Here is a 27883-nt window from a genome sequence, read left to right on the forward strand (position 1 = left end):
GAGGGGGAGAGGCCATGAGGGGAGGGCAGGGGATTGGTTGGGAGAGGCGGGGGCCTTGTGAGGCGAACCCAACTAACAGCCTGTTTGCTTTGCAGCTGAGTGCAGTCTAACCCGGTACCCCTTTCCTCCTCAGGTGCCCATCCGTTGGTCTACGTGGAAAGGCCGGTTCCTCTGTAGAATCACGTTTTAGAGAAAAATATGAGTCGGACTGACTCCAGTGGGGAGAAATGTCTGTTGACCCCCACCCACCCCCAGTCTCCTTCTCTCTCTGTGTCTCTTGTCTGTCTCTTTACACTCTCTGCGTGTGCGTGCGTGTGCGTGCGCATGTGTGTGTGTGTATGTGCTGTATCTTCCTCTGTTTTTCTTCCTTCTTTTTTTACTTTTGTTTGGGTTTTTCAGTGTTCTGTTTGGTGGAATCTCCAGGGCAGAGGAAAGACTGAGGGCCAGACACCTGAGTTCTCTTCCTGCCTCTAGAAGGAAAATGAGATCTGGACCCTTAGGCTCCCTTTCCATCTTCACAGGACCCTCCTTTGCTCTAGGCCTCGATCTGGGAGGGTCTATGGTTTACCAGGCAGAAAAACCGGGCAGGGGATTGAAGGATCGAGCCTTTATTTTGCTGTTCTGCCCAGCCTCCTTGGGCTCAGACTTGACCTCTAAGCAGTATAGCCACTTGACTCCCCCTTAAATATAAGACAGGGAGATACCTGTAATGTGCCATGCCTGACACCAGGCCCACAGCTTAACATGATTCCATTCTAGGCATCATTTTGGAGAATGCCCTCGTGGTACGCGCCTAGAAGCATTTCTCTGGGGAGAACCCCAGAGCCCCCAACTTGCTCCAGGGTCTTTTCATTCCCCTCCCAGGTCTGAGCCACAGAACTCAGTGGCAGAAGCCATGGTAGAGAGAGGCTTGGCACTGAAAAAAACGTTTTTAAAGTAGATAAAAGTGCACAGGGAATGGGCCAGCTGAAAAGCAGGCTGTCCAGGGGGAAAACCATTCATTCATTCATTCAATAGTATTTATTGAGCACTTACTATGTGCAGAGCACTGTACTAAGCGCTTGGGATGAACAAGTCGGCAACAGATAGAGACAGTCCCTGCCGTTTGACGGGCTTACGGTCTAATCGGGGGAGACGGACAGACAAGAACAATGGCAATAAATAGAGTCAAGGGGAAGAACATCTCGTAAAAACAATGACAACTAAATAGAATCGAGGCGATGTACAATTCATTAACAAAATAAATAGGGTAACGAAAATATATACAGTTGAGCGGACGAGTACAGTGCTGTGGGGATGGGAAGGGAGAGGTGGAGGAGCAGAGGGAAAAGGGGAAAAAGAGGGTTAAGCTGCGGAGAGGTAAAGGGGGGATGGCAGAGGGAGTAGAGGGAGAAGAGGAGCTCAGTCTGGGAACGCCTCTTGGAGGAGGTGAGTTTTAAATAGGGTTTTGAAGAGGGAAAGAGAATCAGTTTGGCGGAGGTGAGGAGGGAGGGCGTTCCGGGACCGCGGGAGGACATGGCCCAGGGGTCGACGGCGGGATAGGCGAGACCGAGGGACAGTGAGGAGGTGGGCGGCAGAGGAGCAGAGCGTGCGGGGTGGGTGGTAGAAAGAGAGAAGGGAGGAGAGGTAGGAAGGGGCAAGGTGACGGAGAGACTCGAAGCCTAGAGTGAGGAGTTTTTGTTTGGAGCGGAGGTTGATAGGCAACCACTGGAGTTGTTTAAGAAGGGGAGTGACATGCCCAGATCGTTTCTGCAGGAAGATGAGCCGGGCAGTGGAGTGAAGAATAGACTGGAGCGGGGCGAGAGAGGAGGAAGGGAGGTCAGAGAGAAGGCTGACACAGTAGTCTAGCCGGGATATAACGAGAGCCAGACAACTAACCACCCTACCCCTGAGGGAGGGACTTCCTATCCCAGGTCCCAACCTCAGACCAGAGCTCAAGGGTATGATGGGAGTAGAGTAATGAAGAGGGGCAGGGCCAGGCTTGGGGGTGCTCCTTGCCCTAAGTAGATCCCACCACCATCTCCACTGTCCACTCTCTCCCCTCTGTGCCTACTTTCTCTGCAGTCCCTCTGCTCCACTCACCTGCCTATGTAGAGTTCAGTGTCTCTTTTCTTCTAGGGAGATGGCTCGGTATTTAAACTGAAAAGATAAAACAGTGACTACAAACCAGCCTTCTAGCCAGTGTGTCTGTGTGTGTGTGTGTGTGTGTGTGTGTGAGAGAGAGAGCGAGAGAGAGAAAGAGTGTTTCCCTGGGTCTGTGTGTGTGTGTGTGTGTGTTAGAGAGAGAGAGAGAGAGTTTCCCTCTGTCTCTCCTTTTCTTTCTCCTCTTCCTCCTTTTTCGTTCTGTCTCTGTCTATCTCTAACTCTCTGTCTCCCTCTGGGTCTTCCCGTCACTGTCTCTCTCAACAACCCCCTCAGTGAAAGGGATTGCGGGGGCGCCCAAGCGGTGCTGAGGGGTCGGGGAAGCAGGAGCGAGGAAGGAAAGGAAAAGGGTTGCGTTGACCGAAAAGAAACAAAAGCAATTTAATCTCTTTTTTTCTCTTTTTTTCTTGCACATTTTTTTCAATTTTTTTTCTCTCTCTCTTCCGATGCTTAAAGTAGAAGTGGAGCAGAAAGGTAAAAGCACTGTTACCAATGCTAACCCCTAACCCACACTTTGTTTTATCTGTACCCATACTTAATGTGAAATCCTCTCCCTTTCCTCTGCTCCTTTCCCCATCCCTTCTCCCCGTCCTCTCCCTCACTCCTCATCCCCGCCCCCTCCCCCCCATTTCTCCACTCTGCTCAATCAGTTGATATTCCCTGACCCAGGTTCCCTGCCACCAGGTCAGGGGCAGCCCCCTACCCCACCCCAGGCCAGCAAAGGGTTTTTGAGCCCCTCGCCAGAGCAGTGTCCTCTCTCCAGGCGCCGGATTCCGCTATCCACCTACGTGGGTCTCTCATGCTCGTATGCTCTTGAAAATGTTCTCGCACTCTCTCTCTCTCTCTGTCTTTCACCCTCTCTTTCACTCGCACACACATTTTCTCCCTCACACACACTTTTTCTCTCTCTTGTTCCTTAATTTCCTATTAGGGCCTGGTTGACTCATACTTGTTTTTGCCTCCTTCAGAAGAAGTTTCTGTGTGCCTGGGGCTGGTCAGGGTCGTTTGCTCCTCCCTCCCACCTGACCAGACCCTCACTTCTCTCCACCTCCTCGCCCCCACCCCAAATACCCAAGGCCTTGCTCCTTGCCTCCTCCCTTTCCTCCCACTCTTCCTTTGAGGGCTGTCTCCTTCTCTCCTTTCTCTGCCTCCTCTCCTTGGTTTGGATTTGGTTCTGGTTTGGTGGGGGAAGAGGGTGGAGAAGGCATTTCTGGGGGGGTTTTCTTCCTTTCCATTTTGGGTTTGGATTCAATTTGGCTTCTGACGGCTCTCTGAGTTTCTTTCGGTTTGGAGTTTCCCAGATACAAAGATGCTTTGGAGGACTAAGTGCCCGGGGCCTGGGGCGGGCCCTGAAGCAGGCCCTGAGGCAGGCCAGAGGTCCAGCACACCCCCCCACCCACCCACCCTGCAGCTGCTGACCCCACCCTGCTCTATGCCATCAGCTCCCTTGTCTCCTACCCCAAAGAACTGGCCCAGCCCCAGCACCCAGCCGAGCCAAGCCTGGCCCCTAGCAGCCTAGATGCTGGGACTTGAAGGGAATTGTACTAGGAGGGGAAGGGGAGGTGGGGGGCGGTGGTTGGAGCTCTAGCTCTCAGCTCTGGGTTGGTTGGCCTCCTGCCCGTGCTGGGAGGGAATTTGGTGGGGGGTGAGGAAGAGGGAGAGAGGGGTGGGAGGGGCGGCGGAGGCCTCCTGGTCTGTCGGAGACTTTTCCTGTTCCACCCTTTCAAAGCTGCAGTCAAGGTTCCTTCTTGGGCTGGGAGGTAAGGAGGGAGGGAGAGAGTACTGGGCAGAGTCTGGGGACTTCCTCAAGTACCGTAATTTCATGTCTAGCCCCTTGGGGGCAGGGGGAGGGGGTGCGTGCTTAAAGAGGGAAAGAAGTTGAATTGGAGAATCTCCACCATCTCCCTCCGTTAAAGGTGTATCCACCCCCCTATGGGGAGGGACCAAAGGAATTAAGGAAGCAGAAAGAGATCTGCAGGGGAGAGAGGAAAAGAGGGAGGGGGAGCCCCCGAAAGGCAGGATCTCCTCTTTGGGAGATCTGTGAAAATTGGATGAACCCTCATCTGTTTGAGATGATGGGGGAAATCAATTAATTAATTCATCGATTGATGATTTAGGTGAAGTCGTGTCCAGAGGCAGGGACTGGAAGGAATGACTTTTTTCAGGTCCCTGGGGAATCTGGAAATCGCTGAAATTGCGGTACACTGGGGCTTCTTGGCTCTGGGGTGGGGGTGGCGGTGGGCCGGGGCGGGGCCTCTCAGCACTGCTTTCCTTTTCCCTGTAAGGGTGAGGCTTGGGCAGCCAGGCCTCCCAAAATCCCCACTAGGTTAAGCCAGGGTTGATTCCATGTCGTCAGCTGCTCTCTTCTGTTTCTCTTTCCTTGGAGTCACTCGGCTTCTTCCTCCGACACCCGGATGCTCTCCTTGCAGGCCCGGCATGGCTGCACCGGCTCCTCAGAGGCCCTGGACCTGATGTTTTCTCTCCTTGGGGAGAGGGCTGGCAGGGGGAGGGGGCACAATGGGAGTGGGGGGGATGCGGATGAGAGATGCTGCCTGCATCTGTGTGTGGGGTTGCTCACCCCACTCTGTTTCCTTGTTAGAGGTCGTAGGCGGACCCCGCTCCCCTCCCTTGTCCCTCCCCTTTTCGCCTCTCCCCACCCCACACCACTGCAGTGTTGCTTCTAACTATGTCTTCTTCCCCTCTGCCAGGTTGCCAGGTCAGGCTCCCGGCCACCCCCCGGACCCCAGCCGTCCTACCCCCTTGCGACGCCAACGGCTCAGACACACATACACCTCTGGGCAGCCCGGCTTGGGAAGGGGGAAATGGGCGCGGGGCCGGGGGGAGAAGGAGGCCACCAGGGTGCAGGTGCCGGGCCACAGGGGAGGGGTGGGAGTGGGGGTGGGGGAGAGAGGGGAAGGGCGCCTTGGGACTCAGGAACTGCCCGGGGCAGTGGCAAAGTGGGTGGAGCAGGGGGCCGCCCAGGAACTGAACCTGGATAGAGGGAAGAAAGCAGAGGATGGGTGAACGGCTGAATTGGGCACCGTCGGCAAAAAAGAGCGTTGGAAGAGTCTGACCCTGGAGCCACAGTAGACACCCCTCTGCTCTCCCAGGCCAGGCTGGATGCTGGGGAAGGGGCCCGGTGTCCTCAGAGGGATCTCCAGCTCAGGGAGGGGATTGGGGCCTGTAGGTGGGGCTCAGGAAACAGGGAGTTGACATCCTGGGTAACCTCCCCAGCTCTATGTCTATGTCTCCGTCTCCCTGTCTCACTGCAATGAGGGATCTTCTGGCCGCAAGTTCTTTGAGACCTCTCTGGCTCCCCGCCCCACTCCCCGGCCAACAGTTTTCCAGAAACCTTCAAGGGGATCCAGGGGGCAGGGTTTCCCCCCTTCCTTCCCCTCAGGGCCCCCCCCCCCCGGTGCTCCAAGTGCGTGTGTGTGTGTCTGACCCAAGAACTCAATAGTCCGAGGAGCCTGGAAGCCTCCAGCTTGGGAGTGGGGCCAGGGCTCAAGCTGCTTGAGGGAAGTGGCCGGGCCCTCATCCAGGCTGCCTCCTCTGATCTGAGGCTAGGCTGAGACTGGGGGCTCTCCCTCTGGGGCAGCTGCTGCTTCTGTAACAGACTGAGCGAGAGCAGAGAATTCATTGCAGACTCCCCAGGGCCCCTCCCACCTCCTCTCTCCTCTCCCTGGTGTCAGGCGGGGCAAGAATCTGGGGAGGGTGGAGGCCACTCAAAGCCACTCAGTTCCCTAGTGGCTGGTGGCTGGTGGCTAGACTCCCCACTCCCAAAGGTCAAGACTAAAGCAGCCACCAACGCTGTAAGCGGGGTGGGAAGACTAGATCCCACCAGTAGGTTGGGGGCAGAGCGTCTAAGATGCCACCTTTCCCCTGGGAGGAGTCTCGACCCTACCGCTGCACAAGGGGACAGTAGATTCTGCCACTGTAGCTGGAGAAGCTAGTACTGCCATTCGTTTGGGGAGATGTGGGATTAGACATCGCTACCGTTTGAGGGGGATTTAGACACCTCCATTGAATGGTCGGGGTGGGGGAAGACTAGACCCCTGTCATCGTCTAAGGGGGAAGCTAGAAGAGCCTTTCAGGAAATCAGACACTTCCCTTGGGGGAAAGGAGACTAGATGATGGCATTTTTCTGGGGGAGAGGGAAACGGGGAGGACAGGGCAGAACTTGTTCCAGCCAGGCACAGAGATGCAGTTGAGGTTTTCCTCTTTTCAGGGAATGGGGGGGGTGGGGACGGGGCCCCCCACCTTCCTGACACCAGCGCTGCCTTGATTCCTCTTCCCGCCGGGGATGGTCGCAGGTAAATCCGGAAGCGGGTGGGGGTGGGGGAGGCGGTTTGGGTGGGTTATGCCTTAACTGTAGATTCTGGTTCCCCACCCCCTCCCCACCTCCCACCTTTGGCTGGACCTGTTACTACACCCAGTGAACCCCGGGCCCTGGAGTGAATTCTCTGCTCATCCTGTGTCTGGGCGCCGGCCTCTCTCTTTCTCTCTGCCAGCATTAACTCTTTCTTCCCAGGCTTTCTCCAGCGCACCTCGGACCCTGGATTGGCGCCTTCCCCTCCCCTTCCTTGTCTCTCTTCGCCGCCGTGCAACTCTGCTCTCCCCAAGTCCCCGGGGCTCCCCCCTCCCCTTCGATGTCCCTCACCCCCTCTTCCCACCGTGTGCACAACTGTCAGTGTTTGTTGCTGAATCAATCCTGGCTGTAATGATCCCACCAGAAAGGTCCCAGGGTAAGGGCAGGGTGAAGCCTTTTCACCTCCCAGATTTTGTGGGGTATTGGAGTGAGGGGAGAAGAATAGGAGGGGAGAAGAATAGAAGGGGATTCAGTGCAGAGGCAGCTTGTCCTGGCTTTCCAGGCTGTGATCTGACAACCTCCACCACACAGACACACCCGCACACCCACCCCCGCTTTGGCCACCTTCCCACACCCGCCCCCTGCGAGACATTGGGTGTGGAAGTACGATACTGATAATAGCTGTGGAATTTGTCCAGTGCTTACTGTATGCCGAGCACCGTACTAAGCACCGGGGCCGATAATTGGATCGGACACAGTCCTATCCCGCACAGGGCCCACAGTCCAGGTGGGAGGGAGAACGGGTATTTTATCCCCATTTTACAGATGAGGTAACTGAGGCCCAAAGGAGTTAAGTGACCTGCCCCAGGTTACCCAGCAGCCAAGTGGTGGAGCTGGGATTAGAACCCATGTCCTCTGCCTCCCACTTTGCCTCCCTAGAAATGATCACTAAACAGGATGGGAGCTTAGGCACTGCCAGGATTGTGGAGAAAGTCTTGTCTTCACTCTTAGTATGGGAGAAATCCAGACACCATCACTGATGAAGGAAAAGGCTAACTGCCCCAGGTGTGGAGGAAGCCGCCCCTCTCTTTCCCCTCATTTTTGGAGATGTGCTGGGAGTCTAGGCGCCATCCCAGGTGAAACAGAAACTTGACACGCCTTCCTCAGAGCACCCCCACCAGTGGCTTCTTTGTTAAGTCCTAGGCCTCTCACTGTGTCTTCCCCATGGGGAGCAGGGAGGCAGGAATTCCAGAAAGCAGCAAAATACCCTGGGGTGAGCCAGAAAAGAGGATTTTCTCATTGCTTTCTGGTGTCAACCCAAGGCAACCCTTGGAGAATTTTCATAAATAATAATAAGTGACTATGGTGCTTAAGCGCTCACTGTGTGCCAAGCACTGGAGGTAGATGCAAGTTAATCAGGTTGGACAGTCCCTGTACCACATGGGGCTCACAGTCTAAGTAGAAGGGAGTAAGATTTAATCTCCATTTTCCAGTTGGGGTAACGGAGCCCCAGAGGAGTTCAGTGACTTGCCCAAGGTCATAGAGCGGACATGTAGCAGAGTGGGAATTAGAACCCAGGTCCTCTGACTCCCAGGCCTGTGCTCTTTCCACTACGCCACGCTGCTTCTCTAATCACGAGGAAGGGAAGAGGCTCAGACTTACTGCCGCCTTTCCTGTTTTCCCTCCTCTGCTAGTCAGTGAGGCCTGCAGCTCCCTTGGGAAATTGGGGGCAGGCTTCTGTGGGCCTCATACTCTTCCACTTCCATTCTTCCGTCCCTCCCTTAACACCCTGCCAAAAAAATTCTAACCCTGTCTTGATTTTTGTGGCTCACAGTCTCCAGGGGTGACCTTAAAAGTAAAGCAGACAGTAAGGGAGGAGGGGGAGGCCCAAAAACCTTCCCTCATAACCAGCCCCGTCAAGCAACCGTGACTGCAGCCACAGGAGGGGAGATTCTCGCTCCCATTCCCGGCCTCCTGTGACCAATCCCTCTCTCTCTCTCTCTGTCTGTCTCCCTTTCTCTCTCTCTCTCTCTCTCTCTCTCTCTCTCTCCTCCCCTCTGCTGCCCTCCCCGCCTGCCCCTGGCCCAGTCTTTGTGTGCCCTGGGACCCTGCAGAAGGTGCTGGAGGCCACGTCCACCCATGAGTCAGAACACCAGTCTGGGGCCTGGTGCAAGGACCCTCTGCAGGCTGGTGACCGCATCTACGTCATGCCCTGGATCCCGTACCGCACGGACACACTGACCGAGTACGCCTCCTGGGAGGACTACGTAGCCGCCCGCCACACCACCACCTATCGGCTGCCCAACCGGGTGGACGGAACAGGTTTCGTGGTGTACGACGGCGCCGTCTTCTACAACAAGGAGAGGACGCGCAACATTGTCAAATACGACCTGCGGACCCGCATCAAGAGTGGGGAGACGGTCATCAATACCGCCAATTACCACGACACCTCACCCTACCGCTGGGGGGGCAAGACGGACATCGACCTGGCAGTGGACGAGAATGGGCTGTGGGTGATCTATGCCACAGAGGGCAACAATGGGCGACTGGTGGTGAGCCAGCTTAACCCCTACACTCTGCGCTTTGAGGGCACCTGGGAGACGGGCTATGACAAGCGTTCGGCCTCCAACGCCTTCATGGTGTGCGGCGTGCTCTATGTTCTACGCTCTGTCTACGTGGACGATGACAGTGAGGCGGCCGGCAACAGGGTGGACTACGCCTTCAACACCAACGCTAACAGGGAGGAGCCCGTGGGCCTGGCCTTCCCCAACCCTTACCAGTTCGTGTCTTCCGTTGACTACAACCCCCGTGACAACCAATTGTACGTCTGGAACAACTACTTCGTGGTGCGCTACGGGCTGGAGTTTGGGCCACCTGACCCTAGTGCAGGTGAGGGTGACCTTTGACCCTCCCTTCCCTAACCACCTCTACACGGGCTGGGTGAAAGTGACCAACTCCCCCCTCGTCCACTGGGTAGGTGAGGGTGACTGTCGACCTCTCTCTGGACCTCAGGGAGGCTAAGCGTTGTTTTGTTTCTAACCCTGCCTTGGCTTTTCCTTCCCAACCACAGCGTGGTTCAAGAGAGCTGACTCCTCTCTAGACTCCCATTCTGATTCCCCCAGCCCCCCCGCAATCCCCCAACCTCAGGGAGGGTAAGGGTCACCTGTGACCTCAGGTTAAAGGCATCTTTTCCATTGTAACTCCTTCCCTGTCCTCAGAATGGAAAACAGTGATCTTAACCCTTCTTTGTGACCCCAGCCAGAGGTCCCGCTGGGTGCTGGGATCCAGTCGGGAAAACTCGGTACCAATAGGGTGCCGGGGTGGGGGGCGCTGGGGGGACTGGGACACCCATGTAGCATAGGGAAAAGCCAGAAGCTATGAGGAAGAGGTGTCCTCCAGTGGGTCAGGCTGGGCTTTAGGAGTTGGGAGGCGGGGCGGGGGGGGTCAGTTGCTATCGGTCCCTCCCTCTCTTTGTGAAATGAGGGGGAATTCTGAGAAGGTGGTTGAGGGAACCCCTGGAGATAAAGGAAGGGCGGGGCTTATAATCTCTCCTCCTGTTCCGGTCTAGGCCCAGCAACTTCACCCCCGCTCAGCACCACCACCACAGCTCGCCCGACCCCGCTTACCAGCACAGCCTCTCCCGCTGCAACCACCCCACTGCGCCGGGCGCCCCTCACCACCCACCCTGTGGGCGCCATCAACCAGCTGGGGCCCGACCTGCCGCCTGCCACAGCTCCAGCCCCCAGTACCCGCCGGCCCCCAGCTCCCAACCTCCACGTCTCCCCGGAGCTTTTCTGTGAGCCCAAAGAGGTCCGGCGCGTGCTGTGGCCAGCCACGCAGCAGGGCATCCTGGTGGAGAGGCCCTGTCCCAAGGGGACAAGAGGTGAGGAGCTTGTTTGCGGTGGGGTCCTCACAGGAGGGGAGCGGGAGTCTGGGCATCTGGGTTCCATTCTCAACTTGGTCCCACTTCCCCAGGTGACTCTTGGCTCACTCTAACCTCACTCCCACTCTTCGGGACAACAGGGGAAAAGGCAAATACTTTGCTGTCCTTAGATCCAGGCAGGGAGCTCCCCAGTGTGGGGGTGGGGGAGAATAGAGGGTCGGTGGAGATTGGGGCTTAATGGGAGGCAGGGGGCATAACGCTCATTTAATTGCCTCCTTTTTGACTCGGTCTCTGTATCTGTTTATCCCACTCTCCCTTCTCTGTCCACCTGTCCCCCCTCACATCACTACTTACTTGGCCCTCTCTCAATATTCCAACCCACCTGTCCCAACTCCTCCTGTCTCCCCCCTCCTCTTTTCCATCGGGCCATCCGTCTCCTCCTCTGGCCCTCTGTCCTTCTCTCCTATCATCCTATCGCTGTCCATCTGACCCTGCAGGAATCGCCTCCTTCCAATGTCTGCCGGCTCTGGGCCTCTGGAACCCTCGGGGCCCCGATCTCAGCAACTGCACCTCCCCCTGGGTCAATCAGGTGGCCCAAAAGGTACTGGCTGCGTTCCCTCTTACTCAACTCCAGGAGTCCCTGATTTCCTTTGACAAGAGCTGGGGTGCAGGGACGAGGCCTATCAGGGACCAGCAGGAGTAGTAGGGGCTCCGGGAGCTTGGGAGAGAGAAGGGACTTGGGAGGGAAACCAAACCGGTGAGGGGGGAGGGGAAGAAAGACTCTTAGGCCACCCTGCTCTGCCTGGTAGGAGCCGGAGGCGGATCCCAGATGGGACGGGAGGAGGGTGGGAGGTGGAACAGCCCCAACAGAGCCGGGTGGGGTCTCTGTCTTTGGCAGATCAAGAGTGGGGAGAATGCAGCCAACATAGCCAGCGAGCTGGCCCGCCACACGCGAGGCCCAATCTATGCAGGCGATGTTTCTTCCTCCGTGAAACTGATGGAACAGCTGCTGGACATCCTGGATGCCCAGCTCCAGGCTCTGCGGCCCATCGAACGCGAGTCAGCCGGCAAGAATTACAACAAGGTGAGGCCCGGAATGGGGGAAGATGGCGGGCACAGAGTCAGGGCCTGAGAGAAGGGCCCCCCTGAGGTCTTGAGAGCATCCTGGGTGTGTTGGAGAATTCTGGAAGGCAGGGTGCCTGCAACTCTCCCAAGCTCCCTTGGGAGAGGGACTGAGCTTTGGGGGGAGTCTGGGCAGGGGGCTTGGACAGCCTATCCCGCGGGCTGGACCTGACCCCTTCTTCTCCTACCCCTCTCCTTGCTTTTGCCCCCTCAGATGCACAAGCGGGAGAAGACCTGCAAAGACTACATCAAGGTGAGGCGGCACTCACAGGCTGGGGATCTAAAGATCCCTAAAATAGGGACAAGGAGCATAAAGAGGCCTTCCCAATCCTCATTCCCTGTGGGCGGGGAGAAAATGGACTGGGCCCAGGGAGCTCCGGGAAGTCTCAGAGGGCAGATGGGCCGCTGGGGGACCTGGGAAAGAGATGAGCAAAGGGGACCTGATAGATATCCTTGCCTCCCACCCCAGGCGGTGGTGGAGACGGTGGACAACCTGCTGCGGCCCGAGGCGTTGGAGTCCTGGAAAGATATGAACACCACAGAGCAGGTGCACACGGCCACCATGCTGCTGGACATTCTCGAGGAAGGGGCCTTCCTGCTGGCAGACAACGTCAAGGAGCCAGCCCGCTTCTTGGCCGCCAAGCAGAACGTGGGTGAGTGCCCTGATGTCATGCCCAGGCCACGGGGACTTGGGGACAAGCCCAGGTATATAGGGACACATTGGGAGATGAGGCACCCCTCCCATCTGCTCCCGAACATTTCCAGGCTTTCGGGAAAACATTCTGGGGTCCGGGGCATATCTGGGGGACTAAGGACACACAAGGGCATGGGCCAGGTGGAGGGGAGGTGGGAGCGACCTGTGCTCAGATGGCGTTATGTGTTTCCTGCTCTGCAGTGCTGGAGGTGACGGTGCTGAACACAGAGGGCCAGGTGCAAGAGCTGGTGTTCCCCCAGGAGTACCCCAGCGAGAACTCCATCCAGCTCTCTGCCAACACCATCAAGCAAAACAGCCGCAACGGTCAGGCGCTGGAACTGGGGATGGCGGGAGGAGAAGTGGCACTGTCGCTGGTAGCTGGGGTGGCCGGGTCCCGGGGGGAAGAGTATAGACTGGCGGGAGAGGCAGCGGTCTTCCTCTGCAGAGAAGAGCTGGGGGATCAGGATGCCGGGGTTTTATCCCTGGTCAGATGGGTGTCAGAGGGGTGAGATGGCTGGGGTGGGGGGAGGAATCCAAATGGAAAGAGCCCAGGCTTGGGAGTCAGAGGTTATGGGTTCTAGCCCCGGTTCCCGTCACTTGTCAGCTGTGTGACTTGGGGCAAGGCAATTAACTTCTCTGTGCCTCAGTGACCTCATCTATAAAATGGGGATTAAGACTGTGAGCCCCACGTGGGACAACCCGCTTACCTTGTATCTCCCCCGGTGCTTAGAACAGTGCTTGGCATAAAGTAAGAGCTTAACAAATACCATCGTTATTATCATCTAAGGGCTCCCCTGGGGGTTGCTCCCACTTTCCTGATGCCCTCGCTTCCCTCCTCTCCTCCAGGAGTGGTGAAGGTTGTCTTCGTTCTCTACAACAATCTGGGCCTTTTCCTATCCACGGAGAATGCCACTGTGAAACTGGGGGGTGAGTCAGGAGCAGGGACAAGCGGCACCTCCCTGGTGGTAAACTCGCAAGTCATTGCAGCGTCAATCAACAAGGAGTCCAGCCGCGTCTTCCTCATGGACCCAGTCATCTTCACCGTCGCCCATCTCGAGGTGAGGCCCCCTCCCCATCTTCCCAGGGGGCCCCTCAGAGTCCCCCTCCCGCACCCGAGGGCCCTCTCTCCTGCCTCTGCCCGCCCCCCTCTCCAAAGCCAGAGGCAAGAGAGGTGGTGGGTTGGAGACCCCAACCTCTGATGCCCCTCCCAACCCCACTTCTGCAGGCCAAGAACCACTTCAATGCCAACTGCTCCTTCTGGAACTACTCAGAGCGCTCCATGCTCGGCTACTGGTCGACCCAGGGCTGCCGGCTGGTTGACTCCAACAAGACCCACACGACTTGCGCCTGCAGCCACCTCACCAATTTCGCTGTGCTCATGGCACACCGAGAGATTGTAAGTTCCTTTTAGAGCTTAAGCTCCTTGGGGGTGGGGACTCTGTGTGCCTCTAAGGGTCAACTGTTGTCCTTTTGAGCCCAAGGACGAGTAGCAGGCTCGCAGTGGTGAGGACAGAGGAGGGTGGGCTTTAGGGTATGAGGATTTCTGGTAGTGATAATGGTCAAATAGAGGGTAGTACACTTTAAAGATTAACTAGTAACTGGAAAATTTAAAAATATGAACGAGGGTGGGTTTTAGGGTATGAAGATTTCAGGTAGTGATAATGGCCAAATATAGATTAGCACACTTTAAAGATTAAATAGTAACTGGAAAATTAAGAAACATGAATGATGTGGTAAAAAGGGAGTTAAGTATTTGTTCTTAAGGAGGCTATATGCCTCATTAGACACAGCAAAACAGATTCCAGCAGGCAGGGAGGGAAAAAGCAGGGACAGGAGGGAGGGAGAGGGAAAGAGATGGAGGGGAAAACAAAGAGACAGAGAGACAGATAATCAATCAGTGGTATTTACTGAGCACTTACTGTGTGCATAACACTATACTAAGTAAGCACTTGGATAAAACCTGGGGAGACTGAGCTCTAGGGTCTTTGTTCCCATCCCCCTTCACATCCACTTTCCTCCCACCATTTGGCCTTATTCTCCCTTTACCCCATCCCCCTTCATCATCATCATCATTGTCAATAGTATTTACTTATAGTGCACTTAAGCTCTGAGCACTTATAGTGTGCAGAGCTGTGTACTGAGCACTTAAGAGAGTAGAATACAACAGAGTTGGTAGCCAAGTTCCCTGCCCAGCTTAGAATCTAGACCCCTCAGCATCAACCCCTCAGGACATCCCCCAGTACACACCCAGAGTCCTCTCAAGTACAGCTCCCTTCTCTGCAGCCTGAAGCTAGGAACCTGCTTAGGGAATAGGGCCAGGGGAAAAGGGGATCTCCCCTCTCCATCCCCACCCTTCAAGAGGGAGGGAAGCGAACCTGCACGTTGGCCCCAGCTCTCCTTCCACCTCAAGAGGCTCCAGCCCAGGAAAAGAGCCTGTCAGCCGCTGAAGAGAGAGGGTCAAAAGGAAACAACACTCAAGTGAGCCATCCAGACACTTGCTGGCAGCAGCAGCAGAAACTAGCCCCCGGGGTGGAGCCTGGAAGCAGCTGTGCTCGGCTGGTGAGGTTAATTTACCTCCTCCTGCCTCTGCTCCACTCCGTGCTGGTGCCTCTGGCTCCCCAGTCAGTCAACCCTATTTATTGAGCACTTACTGAGTGCAGAGCATTGTACTAAGCGCTTGAGAGAGTATGACATAGCAGACACATTCCCTGCCCACAACGAGCTTACAGTCTAGAGCGGGGAGACAGACATTAATCTAAATAAATCAATTATAGATGTGGACATAATATCTGTAATTATTATCTACATCCCCAGACACCCCACCACCTTTTCATTCATTCATGCATTCGTTCAATCTTATTGAGCGCTTACTGTGTGCAAAGCACTGTACTAAGTGCTTGGGAGAGTACAGTACAACAGTAGACACATTCCCTGCCCACTGTGAGCTCACGGTCTAGAGGGGGAGACAGACATTAATATAAATAAATAAATTCAGCTATCCCGGCTGAAAGTGGTATTCCCTCCCACCCCAGTTCTGTGGCCTTCTGCCAAGCTGCAGGATGAAGGGGCTCAGTTTGAGACTTTCTTGCCTAAGGTGGGAGGGATGGTTACAGTGGAGACTCGGCAATCTTTCACCTCCTCGTGTTGGTGGGAACAGGGAGTCACCGCCTTCTGGATATCCATTTGGGTGTCTGGCTGGCTTTTTCGGTGGTTATCCGAGTGGGTCTGTCTGGGTTTCTCTCTCTCTTATTCTCTTGGATTTCCTCTGCCTCTGTTTCCCTTTCCTGCCTTTTTCTCATACCCCTGTCCCCTCGAGGCCCCCTTTGAACTCTTTTAAATATGGTCACTTTAGACAAAAGAGCGGAGAGAGAGCTCCCAAAAAGGCAAGAGAGAAAGCAGATGGGGGGAGTAGAGCAGTCCCCTAGAGAGATGAGAGCAGCAGAGTCCCGCCCCCAGAAAAAAAGGGATACATGAACCAACAGTCCCAGTGCTTAGTACAGTGCCTGCCACATAGTAAGCGCTTAACAAATACCATAAGTAAGAAGTCCCTGAGATTCATTCATTCTTTCATTCATTCAGTCGTATTTACTGAGCACTTACTGTGTGCAGAGCACTTTACTAAGTGCTCGGAAGAGTACGACACAACAATAATCAAACACATTCTCAGCCCACAACGAGCTTACAGTTCAGAGTGGGGAAGACAGACAGCAATATAAATAAATAAATGACAGATATGTACGTAAGTGCTGGGGGGGTGGGAGGGAGGAAGAACCAATGAAACAAGTCAGGGCGATACAGAAAGGAGTGGGAGAAGAGGAAAGGAGGGGCTGTCTGGGAAGGCCTCTTGGAGGAGATGACATCATTTGCTAATCATAGTCTGACGCTCCGGGAGGAGTCACGGCCCCACAGCGTATAGCCAGGCCAAGGTGAAAATAGTCACGGTGCCCAACAGGGAAATTGGGGGCCACAGAACTACCTTGAGGAGCGGCACCCACTGCGTTTGCAACCAGAATGGCATGCTCAGGAGCACAAAAGGGCCCTCCTGTCCTGCTACTCTAGAGAAGGTGCTGCCAGCCCAGAAATGCCTAGGCCCATCCCAGAGGAGCATGGGTTGGACTCCGCCAGTCTTTTGGTGACTTCACCTGGGTCGCGCCCCCCATGGGAGCGTAATAAATCCAACTGACCAAAACTGTGAGCATCGGAAGGAGTCCAAGGACAGTCAGGGCACCGGCATGATGGTCACCCTCTCTCTCTGGCGCCCTCCCGTCATCGACCCCACGGAAGGAACTGGTCACCCACCAGAGCACAGGAAGATGGGGTGGGGAAGTGAATCCTGGGTCAGGCGAGGTGGGGGAAGACAGTGCAGGCCATCTAGCCCCCACCCCATGAAACATCCACTACGCTGGCGCCATGGTAGCGCCCAGAGGGAGCTCGCCTGAGGGACGGGCCCCAAAGATGAGCCCAGGAGGGACTGAGCCGGGTTTTTCCCATGCCGCCTCCAGTACCAGGGCCGTATCAATGAGCTGCTGCTGTCGGTCATCACCTGGGTCGGCATCGTGATCTCGCTGGTCTGCTTGGCCATCTGCATTTCCACCTTCTGCTTCCTGCGGGGGCTGCAAACTGACCGTAACACCATCCACAAGAACCTGTGCATCAACCTCTTCCTAGCTGAGCTGCTCTTCCTCGTTGGCATTGACAAGACCCAGTATGAGGTGAGCCGGACCCGAGGGGCCTAGGGGAAGCCCGGGGGGAGGAGGGGGAGGGCATGAGCTGGCTGCCCGTGGTACCCAGATGCAGGGCTGGGGAGGGGAGTCGGAGGAAAAGGCACGGGGCCCCTACCCAGTCGGCCGGACCTGGCCGGGGCAAAGAGTGGAGGAGGTGAGGGGCGTTGGCGCGGAGGGTTTGCCCGAGGAAGCCGGGGGAAAGGAAACTGGGGGGAGAGGCCCACGAGTCGGCCCGGGAAGGTCACCCTCCTCTTCACACCTTTGCCCCCACGCCCTCAGATCGCCTGCCCCATCTTTGCCGGCTTGCTGCACTATTTCTTCCTGGCGGCCTTCTCGTGGCTCTGTCTGGAGGGCGTGCACCTCTACTTGCTGCTGGTGGAGGTGTTTGAGAGCGAATACTCCCGCACCAAGTACTACTACTTGGGTGGTTACTGCTTCCCCGCCCTGGTCGTGGGCATCGCCGCCGCCATCGACTACCGCAGCTACGGCACCGAAAAGGCGTGAGTCCCTCCCCCCGTCACATCCAGAGGAGCATCCCCTTCTCCAGCTCCCCAGCATCACCCTTCCAGGCCCCCCCCGTGCCCCAGGCAACACCCCACTTTGGGCAGGGGCAACCAGAAGGATCCAGGAGCCCGAGCTCCTCCTACCTGGAACTTGGGGACCACCCCCAGGCCCCTCCACCCTGAGGCCATAACCTCCCTCCTGGAGGTAGGATCCAGGTGCCTGGGCGGGTTGGCCCTTCCATCCCTGGGAATAAAACGAGGGTTTTCAGCCCCCCGATCTTGAGCGGGCAGGAATGGAGATCTCTGGGGGCTGGGCGGGAGCTCTAGGGGTCCCTAGGGGGCCGATGGAAGCTCCTCCCCTCCCCCCTCTCTCCGGCAGCTGCTGGCTCCGCGTGGATAACTACTTCATTTGGAGCTTCATCGGGCCCGTCTCCTTTGTCATTGTGGTGAGTGGGGGGGGCCAAAGAGTCCCCCAAACCCATCAGGCACCCCGACCCAGGATGGCCGCCAAACAGCCTCAGCCACCCCTGGAAGGGGAAATCGAGGCCAGAGAGGAGCTTGCTCCAAAGCCACATCCAAGTCGGGGGGCAGAACCCCACGTTCTGGCTTCCTTCCCCACCTGGGAAAATCAAGGCAGAGAACCTTCCTACCGGTCACATCCAAGTTTTGGAGACAGGGTACTTCGTGAGGGCTCTTCCCTCACCTTCCTGGTCATGCTATCCCATCAGCCTCCTCAGCACTCATGCATCTGTTTATCTCTGTTTGTTTATTCCTTATGACTTCCATTTTTCACCTGTGTCGATTCTTTCTATCTCTCTTCTCACTCCTGTCGAAGAACCGCCACTCTGTCTACTGTCCTCCCCTCTTAGAGTGTAAGCTCCTAGAGGGCAGGGTTCACCTCTCATACTTGCTTGGCGTTTTCCCTGAGCGCCTAGCACAGTGCTCTGCACGCAGTAGACGCTCCAGAAATCCTTAGGCCGGCCCCTGCCAAGGCCCTGGGGTTGGAGAGCCCTCGGCTCACCCCTGCACCTCCCTCCTCTCTCCCACCGTGACCCCACAGGTAAATCTGGTGTTCCTTATGGTGACGCTGCACAAGATGATCCGCAGCTCGTCCGTGCTCAAGCCCGACTCCAGCCGCCTGGACAACATCAAGTGAGTGGCCCCGCGGCCTCCGCCCCCTCCTCCCGCACTACTCCCCGAGGCCCAGCCTGACCCGCCGCCTACGGCGCCCGAAGGAGCTGCGGCCGTGGGGCCGTGTCGGGCCGGCGCAGAGCCAAACCCGGCCGGGCGGGGCCGAGTTCAGGGATCCTCCCCGACTCCCCTCTTCTGCGGGTTCCCCGCAGTCCCGTCTGTCTGTGTCGTTCGGCACCAGGTCGGAGGAGGGTGTTGAGAGGATCGGGAGGGCGCCCCGGGTGTAGAAGTGCCGCTCTCTCTGAGTGACTTTTTGCTCCTGCAATACACTGCGCTCATGGTGGTCCCGCTCCGAAATAAGGCCTAGAACCACTTCCGGCCTCGTGCATGTCCACTAACAGTTCAGTGGGTGTCTGGGCTGGGGAACCGAGTCTGGATGGGCCCTGACTTGACAGCTGGGCAGGGCTCCGTGCGGGACAGAGGTCGTGTCTGACCTGATTAACTTTGATCTGCCCCAGCACTTGGAACAGTGCTTGGCCCATAGTGAGTGCTTAGAACAGTTCTTGGCACATAGTAAGCGCTTAACAGCGTGGCTCAATGGGAAGGGCACGAGCTTAGGAGTCTGAGGTCAAGGGTTCTAATGCCGGCTCCGCCACCTGTCAACTGTGTGACTTTGGGCAAGTCACTTCACTTCTCAGTGCCTCAGTAACTTCATCTGTAAAATGGGGATGAAGACTGTGAACCCCTCGTGGGACAACCTGATTACCCTATATCCACCCCAGCACTTAGAACAGTGCTTGGCCCATAGTAAGCGCTTAACAAATACCAACATTAGCAGCGTGGCTCGGTGGAAAGAGTCGGGGCTTGGGAGTCAGAGGTCATGGGTTCTAATCCCGGCTCGGGCGCTTGTCAGCTGGGTGACCTTGGGCACTTGACTTCTCTGGGCCTCAGTGACCTCATCTGGAAAATGGGCATGAAGGTTGTGAGCCCTACGTGGGACAACCCGATGACCTTGTATCTACCCCAGCGCTTAGAACAGCGCTTGGCACATAGTAAGCCCTTAACAAATACCAGCATTATTATGTTTAATATTTAATATTTAATATTAATATTATTAACAAGTACCATAATCATCATTATGGAGAAGCAGCATGGCTCAGTGGAAAGAGCCCGGGCTTGGGAGTCAGAGGTCATAGGTTCGAATCCCGGGTCTGCCACTTGTCAGTTGTGTGACTGTGGGCAAGTCACTTCACTTCTCTGTGCCTCAGTTCCCTCATCTATAAAATGGGGATGAAGACTGTGAGCCTCACGTGGGACAACCTGATTACCCTGTATCTACCCCAAAAGCGCTTAGAACAGTGCTCTGCACATAGTAAGCGCTTAACAAATACCAACATTATTATCATTATTATTATCATTATTATTATTATCACCCCTTCCGCAGGGTCTGACCTCACTGGGGGAGCTGCTGCCCTCTGCTGGTGGCAAGTGGCACTGTGGCCGTGACCCAGGCAAAGACGGGAGCGGGGAGGGGAATTGGGGGGTTGGGGTGCGGATCGGGGGGGGCGTTGGGGTGCGGATCAGGGAAGGCTTGGGACTGAGCCGAGGGTAACGAATGGTGGAGGGCTCCCTCCTCCTGGCGGAGTGCATAGAGTACGGGTCTGGCAGTCCGAAGGTCATGGGTTCTAATCCCGGCTCTGCCGCTCGTCTGCTGGGTGACCTCGGGCAAGCCACTTCACCCTCTCTGCGCCTCCGTTACCTCGTCTGGAAAATGGGGATTGAGACCGCGAGCCCCACGTGGGACAAGGGACCGGGGCCAACCCTGTTGGCTTGTTTCCACCCCAGTGCGTGGTTCACTGCCTGGCATGTAGTAAGCGCTTAACACACCTCCTAATCGTTATTATCCCGCTAGCTCACCGTGGACAAGAAACGTGCCGACTGACTCTGTTACACTCTCCCAAGCGCTCAGTACAGTGCTCGGCACAAGCACTCACTAAATACGATTGATCGATCGATAGCGTCGGAGCCCGTGTCCTCAGGAATCCCCGCCTTGCCTCGGCCCTCCCCAGAGGCAGTCGCGCGGGGCCCACTGCAGCCGACCCATCTCTCTCTCTCTCTCTCTCGCAGGTCCTGGGCCCTGGGTGCCATCGCACTGCTGTTCTTGCTGGGGCTCACTTGGGCCTTTGGCCTCCTCTTCATCAACAAGGAATCAGTGGTCATGGCCTATCTCTTCACCACCTTTAATGCTTTCCAGGGGGTCTTCATCTTTGTCTTTCACTGTGCCCTGCAAAAGAAGGTGAGGTCTGAAGCCGGTTCCTTCAATCCCAGCTCCGCCCAGCCCCGATACTGAGCTCCGTCCCTCTCGGGCTGCCCCTGACATCTCCCAGCCCAGGGTCCCGCCCTCAAGCGGCTTCTCTCTTCTCCCTCCAGCTTCAGAGTCTCGGGTGGGGAAGGGTGATGTGGGCTTGGAGCGTGAGGTGGGCGAGGGAAAGGGCCTCCATCCCCAAGACCATCCAGCTGTGGCTGACGGTTTCCGTCTCCCCTCTCCCCGCCGCCAACCTCAGGTGCACAAGGAGTATAGCAAGTGCCTGCGCCATTCCTACTGCTGCATCCGCTCCCCACCCGGGGGAACTCATGGCTCCCTCAAGACCTCAGCCATGCGCAGCAACAACCGCTACTATACGGGCACCCAGGTATCTGGGGGTGGGACTGGGGTTGGTCACAGGGCTCCGGGAAAGCCAGGGGGAGGTGTGGGAGATGACAGTAGAGGGTAAACGCCTCGGGGGCAAAGACTAGGTCTGTTTAACCTGCTCCAAACAAATGACGCTGAGGACACAGGAGGAAGGGGTGAAGGACTTCGTGTCAGGACTTCGTGCTAGGCCCCTCCGCCCCCTTCCTTCATGCCTGGGTTTTTGTTCTCAGAGTCGGATCCGGAGGATGTGGAATGATACAGTGAGGAAGCAAACTGAGTCATCCTTCATGGCTGGGGATATCAACAGTACCCCCACCCTGAACCGAGGTGAGACCCTCCCCCGCTCAGACCCTGGACCTGAAGGGAGAACACTAATTCTTTTTTTTTTTTTAATGGTACTCATTAAGCACTTACTATGTGCCAGGCACTGTGCTAAGCAATGGGGTAGATATAAGCTAATCAGTTTGGATACAGTCGGTGTCCCATAAGGGGCTCACAGTCTTAATCCCCATTTTCCAGATGGGGTAACAGAGGCACAGAGAGGTGAAGTGACTTGCCCAGGGTCACGCAGCAGACAGGTGGAGAGCCGGCATTAGAACCCAAGTCCCCCCTGACTCCCAGACCCCCCGTTCTATCCACTAATAAATACGATCGATTGATAGGCCACACTGCTTCCCAAGAGTTCTTCTGATTCCGTTCCGACTCCTAGCCAATCCCTGCCTCCTGGGTGCTCTCTGACCTCTGACCTCATCCTCTCCGATAGGCACCATGGGGAACCACCTGCTGACCAACCCCGTACTACAACCCCGTGGGGGTACCAGTCCTTACAACACCCTTATTGCCGAGTCCGTGGGTTTCAACCCCTCTTCACCCCCTGTCTTCAACTCTCCAGGTAACGTGTATCACCGAGGGGGCAGGGCCTCTACCCTCTGAGATCGGATGGGAGGAAGAAGGGAAGGGCCCATGTCCGGGCAGTGGAGCCTGTGTTCTGGTGGTGGGTCTTTAAGAAGTGCAGGGGGGGACTGTGTCCTAGGGGGCAGGGAGCAGGCACCTAGGCGGGCCTGAGTTGGGAGGTTAGGCCCCTATTTTCAAAGTTGGTTGGGTAGAGGAGGTTGATCTAGGGTTAAGAGTTGGTCATGTCTCTCTTCTCTCACTGTAACCCTCTCTTTTCTTTCCCACTGCGGCACCTGCAGGGAGCTACCGTGAGCCCAGTATGTCTGTTCTTATCCCGGTTGACAGGGTTTGGGTGGGGAAGGAAGTTGGGGTGGGGGGAAAGGGGGCGCGCAGGGCGGAGGGGGAGCTGCTGTTGCCAGAGGGGTGTACCGAAGCCTCAGTGAATGTGAGTTGAATGATCTCAGCTCCATGGAACTGGGGGATCCCAGACTAAGGCTGGGTCCATTCTCTTTCTCTCTCTCTCTGCTGTCTCCAAGCAGCCATATGTTAGCAGTCTGCACAGGCTGAAATTTTAAGAGCCTGACAAGGCCTGGCAGTAGACAGTTATCCAGCCCGGGGCCTGGCTCAAGCCCACTGGGTAGCTAGTGATGGTATTTGTTAAGCACTTACTATGTACCAAGCACTCTGACAAGTGCTGGGTAAGTACAGATTAATCAGATCAGACACAGTCCCTGTCCCAGCTGGGGCCCACACTTCTAATAAGTTGTCTGTGTCTGACCTGATCCCTGATTTTTTTTTTTTTTTTTTTTTTTGTTTTTGCCAAGCTCAACTTTACTCCCTTACTCCCACCCCGTCCCCAGGCCCCCAGCCTGGGACTGCCTGGGACTGGGACTGCCTGACCCTACTGTGGTGAGCAGCACCCACATGCCAAGCAGGGAGGAAAGTGCATTTCCTTCCACTCCTCCCTGCCGGCTCCCAGAGCCACCCACGATGGCCCCTCTACCACCGCTGGCAGCAGGATGTCTCTCTGTGTTTGCCGGGCGAAAAGCCCAAGTAAGTTTGAAATAAGAGGGTCACCTAGGGGGACAGTTGTACAGGAAGTGAAAGGATGGCTCTGGGGGCGGGGGGGGCGTCGGGGGGCTGGGGGGAGGAAGCGGGGGGAACTCCGTCACTCTTGCCCCAGGCCTGGCACAGAAACCTGGAGGAGAGTACCTGCTCAGAGCAGGAGTTAACATCCCCAGTGAAGGGGGTGTCCTGAGCCCCGGGGAGAGAGGGGAGGAGCTCCGTACAGATCGTGGCCCTGCCTAGGGCCCATACGCCCCCTCTCCCTCCCGCCCTCGCCCCCCAAATTCACCCCGATGACGCACTCTCAGGCTCACGCATTCTCGTACTTGCACAGTCCTCTCCCTCTCCCTGCCCATCACGTCCTTCCCGACACCCTCTTCGCCTGTCCCTTCTCCCAAGTCTCCTCCACCTGACCGGCCCCCCACCTTCCTCCCGCAGAGCACCCACTTGGCGGCCGAGACGCCTGTGGCATGGATACCCTCCCACTCAATGGCAACTTCAACAACAGCTACTCGCTTCGCAGCGGTGACTTCCCCCCGGGGGATGGAGGCCCCGAGCCGCCCCGGGGCCGGAATCTGGCCGATGCGGCGGCCTTTGAGAAGATGATCATCTCGGAGTTGGTGCACAACAACCTGCGAGGGAGTGGTGGGGCCGCCAAGGGTCCCTCCCAGCCTGAGCCCCCCGCGCCTCCGGTCGCAGGAAGTGGCAGCGGAGAGGAGGAAGCCGGGGGCCCCGGTGGGGCCGACCGGGCCGAGATCGAACTGCTCTACAAAGCCCTGGAGGAGCCCCTGCTGCTGCCCCGGGCCCAGTCGGTGTTGTACCAGAGCGACCTGGACGAGTCGGAGAGCTGTGCTGCTGAGGACGGGGTGGCCAGCCGGCCCCTCTCCTCACCCCCCGGCCGGGACTCACTCTATGCCAGCGGGGGCAACCTGCGGGACTCGCCCTCCTATCCGGACAGCAGCCCCGAGGGGCCCAGTGAGGCCCTGCCCCCTCCTCCCCCTGCCCCGCCGGGCCCTCCTGAAATCTACTACACCTCTCGCCCGGCCCTGGTGGCCCGGAACCCCTTGCAGGGCTATTACCAGGTGCGGCGGCCTAGCCATGAGGGCTATCTGGCCACCCCTGGGCTGGAGGGGCCGGGGCCTGATGGGGATGGGCAGATGCAGCTGGTCACCAGCCTCTGAAGGGCCCCACGGACCCAGGGGGGCTGGGCAGCCCAGCCCCAGGGGAGGGGGCACCCAGGCAGGGAAGGACTTTGAGGGACAGAGGGCAGACTAAAGGGGAGAGTGGGAGGCTGGCCGCCCTCTCCAGATGCACCCCTTGCCCACAAGCCCTGATGTTCCCCTTTCAGGGGAACCCGAGAGGGGGGCTGGGCGGCAGGGGACAAGGGGTTCCCATTGGCCATACACACCAGCTCTGTTGTGGGGTGGGGGGTGGGGGAGGGGAGTATGGTGAGGTGGAGCTGAAGGCCCCAGGGCCGGGGGTGGGGGAGGGGGGCGAGGTGGGGGGAAGAAGTCAGAGGAGCACAGCTCTCCACCCAGGGGTGAAGCTATTGCATCATTCCCCTTGGATGGGGAGGGGCAGCCGAGATCCCACAATTGCCAAAGCCCCTACTGCTCCAAACCAGGTTGCTCCCTCCCGCCCTCTCGCCCTCCCATCCTCCCTCCCTTCTTTCCTCCCCCCATCAGCATCTCCCCTCTGCAGCCAGATTCTCTACAGCCCCCTTCCCCACCCCCCCGCCCCAAGGAAGAGGTTGGGGGCAGATGAACAGACCAATGGCTCCCCCCCCAACCCCGCCCCGACCTTTGTATCTCCCTATTCCACTCCCCCCAGGCTGGGGGTTCCATTCCAAGGTGGGGGAATGGAAGGGTTAAACGCTGAACTTTCTCCTTAACTGGCTGGCTTCCCCTCTCCTACCCAGCAAGCCCACCTCCTGGACTCCCCAGACTGCACCCGCTATTCCCCTGGGGCTATTCCTGATGAAGCACAACCCCCACCCCCCACCCCATGGGACCCCCAGCCTTCGGGGGCAGCCACCCAGGGGCAGTTCCCCAGCCCCGTGGGCTCAGATCTTCCCGGGGAGTGGATCCCGGGCTCAGATCTCTAGGGAGTGGGGATCCTTAGTTCGGATCTCCCTGGAGAGTGTGTTCCGGGCTGATTCTCTCTCCGTGGGGGCCCACCATCCACCCCCACCTCTCCTGACCGCCCCTCACCCCTCATTGCTGTAAATATTTCAACAAAATGGAAAAGAAAAAAATGACAAAAAAAAAATATCACTTGAAGTCACCAGGAGCCCACGGCTTGAGTCGGCTCTGGATCTCCCCCAACCGGACCACCCGCCCGCCAGCCTGGCAGCCAGGACTTCTCTCCATGTGTGTGCATCCCCCGCCCCAGGCCAGGGTAGAAGGGGGTCCCTTGGACGGCTTTTAACAATCAAGAGACGGAAAAAAACAAAAATCAAGAAGCAAAAGAGAAACACAAAGAACCTGTTTCCTACCCTGCAGTGTACCATTCATCCCCTCTCTTCTCAGCCGGCCCCTGGCGTCGTCTCAACCTGGGGCCTGTGCCCTCTTTTGTGCCCCAGGACTCGGGGGCCTGTCTCCTCCCCCTCCCTCCCCCTCCCCCCCCCACCGGCCTGGGGGAGACGTCCTCAGACCCAAAGATGCTTTTGCCAAGATGGCTGTGCTGCCCCTTTAAGTTCTGCTTCTTGTAAATTGCTTCTGGGGTTCTGGGCTGGGAGAGGGGGAATTGAGGCTGGTTTCCTTTTTTGGGGAGCAGAGAGTCAGAACTGATGGTGGGGAGGGACGGTGGTTTGGAGAGGCACTGGAGCCAGGGACCATTTGCTTGGAAGATTTCTAAGGGGAAGAGGTGGAGGCAAAATGAGCTGTTCCCCTCCCTTCGTTTTACCTCTTCAGCCTCATATGGGGTGCAAAACTCTTCAGCGGGGACATCCCCAGACCTCCTATCCTCCTTTGAGGCTTAAGATCTTGGAACTCTGCTTACGGGGACCACGCTACCGTGTTCCTCTCTTCATCTCACCCTATTTCACCCTCCTGGTCTACAAGCTGTCTGATCTTGCGCCCCTCCCCGTCCCCCCCAAACCCCATCTACTCCCCTCCAGCCTTTGCTTTGGGGTGAGGCAGCCCAGATGTGCTGTTCTGGGGCAGTTGTGCCACAGCGCCCCACCCACTGCATCCCTCATTGCCATTTCCCCAAGGGGTCAGTCTGCGGCTGCCCCTGCCCCGACCTTTCCCACTCTTCTCACAAGTGCCATGAGTTTTCTAACATCTCCGGGTCTCGGCCGGCTGCTGCCGTGCATTTCTTTGTTTTGTGGGGAGGGTTTCTAGGGAGGAATTATGGGAGGGGGAAGTGGGGGAGAGATCGAGGGGGCTGGGGAGATCCTTTTTGCTGCTAGAAACCCCCTCCCCTCCACCAGGGGAACTGGGCTGGCTCGTCCCCACCAATTAGGGGGTGAAGGGGTCAAACCAAAGATGAAGGTTTTGTCCCACTTGGGGTTTAGGGTGGGGAGGGCAGCTAAAAGGACGCAGGCACAGTGAGTGGACTCCAATCACTTGATCTCCCAAGTGAAGTCGGGGCAGGGAGACCCCTGAGGGCTGGGTGGCCATGGAAGGGGGAAGATAAAGAAGTTTCTCAGCAGGGGATGACCAAGTTCTCCCCTTTGCCCCTCCCCTCCTCCCCCTCCAGTTTTATTTTCTTTCGGAAGCTGGAAGAAATCTAGGAGGGCTTTTTCTAGGGTCCCACCGTCATATTCCCTGGAACGGGTTCTTGGACATTGCGGGGGGCCTGGAGTTGTTTAGAGCCCAATAAGCAAGCTCACTGGGACATAATTGGTCCAAGCTCCCCCTGCCACCGCCCCCCCTTAAGAAAACAAAACAAACAAAAAATATCTCTGAGGGGGCTACTGCCATCCACTTCACTCCAGGGACAGCCAGTGGATGAGATATGACACCAGCTGAGGGATGGAAGCTCCTACATTTCTTCAAGGCCTGAAGGAGTGGAAGGAGTCCCCCAAACCTCTCCTGACAATGAACAGCAATCCCTCTGTTCCCATCCGGTGGGAAGCCTCACTGCTGTTTGGCTGGGCCCCTGGTAGGAAAACTGAATTGCCGAGGCATCTCGGTTCCAAGCCACCCGGGAGAACCTAGCCGTTGCCCCGAAACCATCAGTCCTGGTGCCTTGACACCCCCATCCTCGGCTGGGATGGGACCCGCTGAATAGAGAAGGTTCTTGGTTTCCTCCCTCTCTCCCTGGGCTCGTGATTTCCCTCCGCTCTTAGAGTTTGGTGGGTCTTTTTTTCTGGATTTTGATTTCTATTATTCCTCGTTCCTTGCCTTCCTCTTTTTCTCTCGTCTTCCTACATCTGTGTCTGTCCCTCTTTCTCTATGTCTCTGTCTCTTTCTCCCCCCCCCTCCTCCTGCCCTCAGTTTCTCTATGTCCGTTCCAGGCCTCCCTCTTCCTCTTCTCCCCCTTTCCCTCTCAGTCTCCTCCTTTTCGATATGCCAAACCAATTTTGGGTCGAGTGCATTTAACGAGAACAAAACAAAAGGCTCATAACACGACAAGAACGTTTTGAAAAAAAAAAATTCAAAAAAAAGGAACTATTGTTGAGTCAAAAACAAACAATAAACGAAATAAGATTTCTTGGAACAACTGGAAGGGTGTGCCTTATTTGTGAGTGGGAGACTCATTTTAGATGGAAATGGGGG

At 56.9% G+C, this 27883-nt stretch overlaps 1 protein-coding gene across 6 annotated transcripts in view; it reads left to right on the forward strand.

The window, feature by feature from the left end:
• Positions 1–27828, forward strand: part of ADGRL1 (adhesion G protein-coupled receptor L1) — a 55931-nt gene extending 28103 nt beyond the window's left edge. The window contains exons 5-24 of one of the 6 annotated variants that reach the window (XM_029068501.2): positions 2602–2616; positions 8540–9340; positions 10020–10334; positions 10832–10935; positions 11233–11418; positions 11671–11709; positions 11926–12109; positions 12352–12474; positions 12997–13208; positions 13376–13546; positions 16653–16862; positions 17154–17374; positions 17757–17823; positions 18438–18529; positions 20636–20804; positions 21073–21201; positions 21431–21527; positions 21964–22092; positions 22394–22411; positions 23598–27828. In XM_029068501.2, the coding sequence (XP_028924334.1) occupies positions 2602–2616; positions 8540–9340; positions 10020–10334; positions 10832–10935; positions 11233–11418; positions 11671–11709; positions 11926–12109; positions 12352–12474; positions 12997–13208; positions 13376–13546; positions 16653–16862; positions 17154–17374; positions 17757–17823; positions 18438–18529; positions 20636–20804; positions 21073–21201; positions 21431–21527; positions 21964–22092; positions 22394–22411; positions 23598–24340 (4025 nt within the window). In that variant the 3' untranslated portion in view covers positions 24341–27828. Of the gene's footprint in view, positions 1–2601; positions 2617–6370; positions 6456–8539; positions 9341–10019; positions 10335–10831; positions 10936–11232; positions 11419–11670; positions 11710–11925; positions 12110–12351; positions 12475–12996; positions 13209–13375; positions 13547–16652; positions 16863–17153; positions 17375–17756; positions 17824–18437; positions 18530–20635; positions 20805–21072; positions 21202–21430; positions 21528–21963; positions 22093–22393; positions 22412–22918; positions 23117–23597 lie in introns of those variants that run through there. The other 5 variants (XM_029068506.2, XM_029068505.2, XM_029068503.2 and 2 more) reach the window with 5 other exon arrangements.
• Positions 27829–27883: the final 55 nt, after the last annotated feature.

This window comes from Ornithorhynchus anatinus, chromosome 7 (assembly GCF_004115215.2).
Source record: "Ornithorhynchus anatinus isolate Pmale09 chromosome 7, mOrnAna1.pri.v4, whole genome shotgun sequence".
Lineage (NCBI taxonomy): Eukaryota > Metazoa > Chordata > Mammalia > Monotremata > Ornithorhynchidae > Ornithorhynchus > Ornithorhynchus anatinus.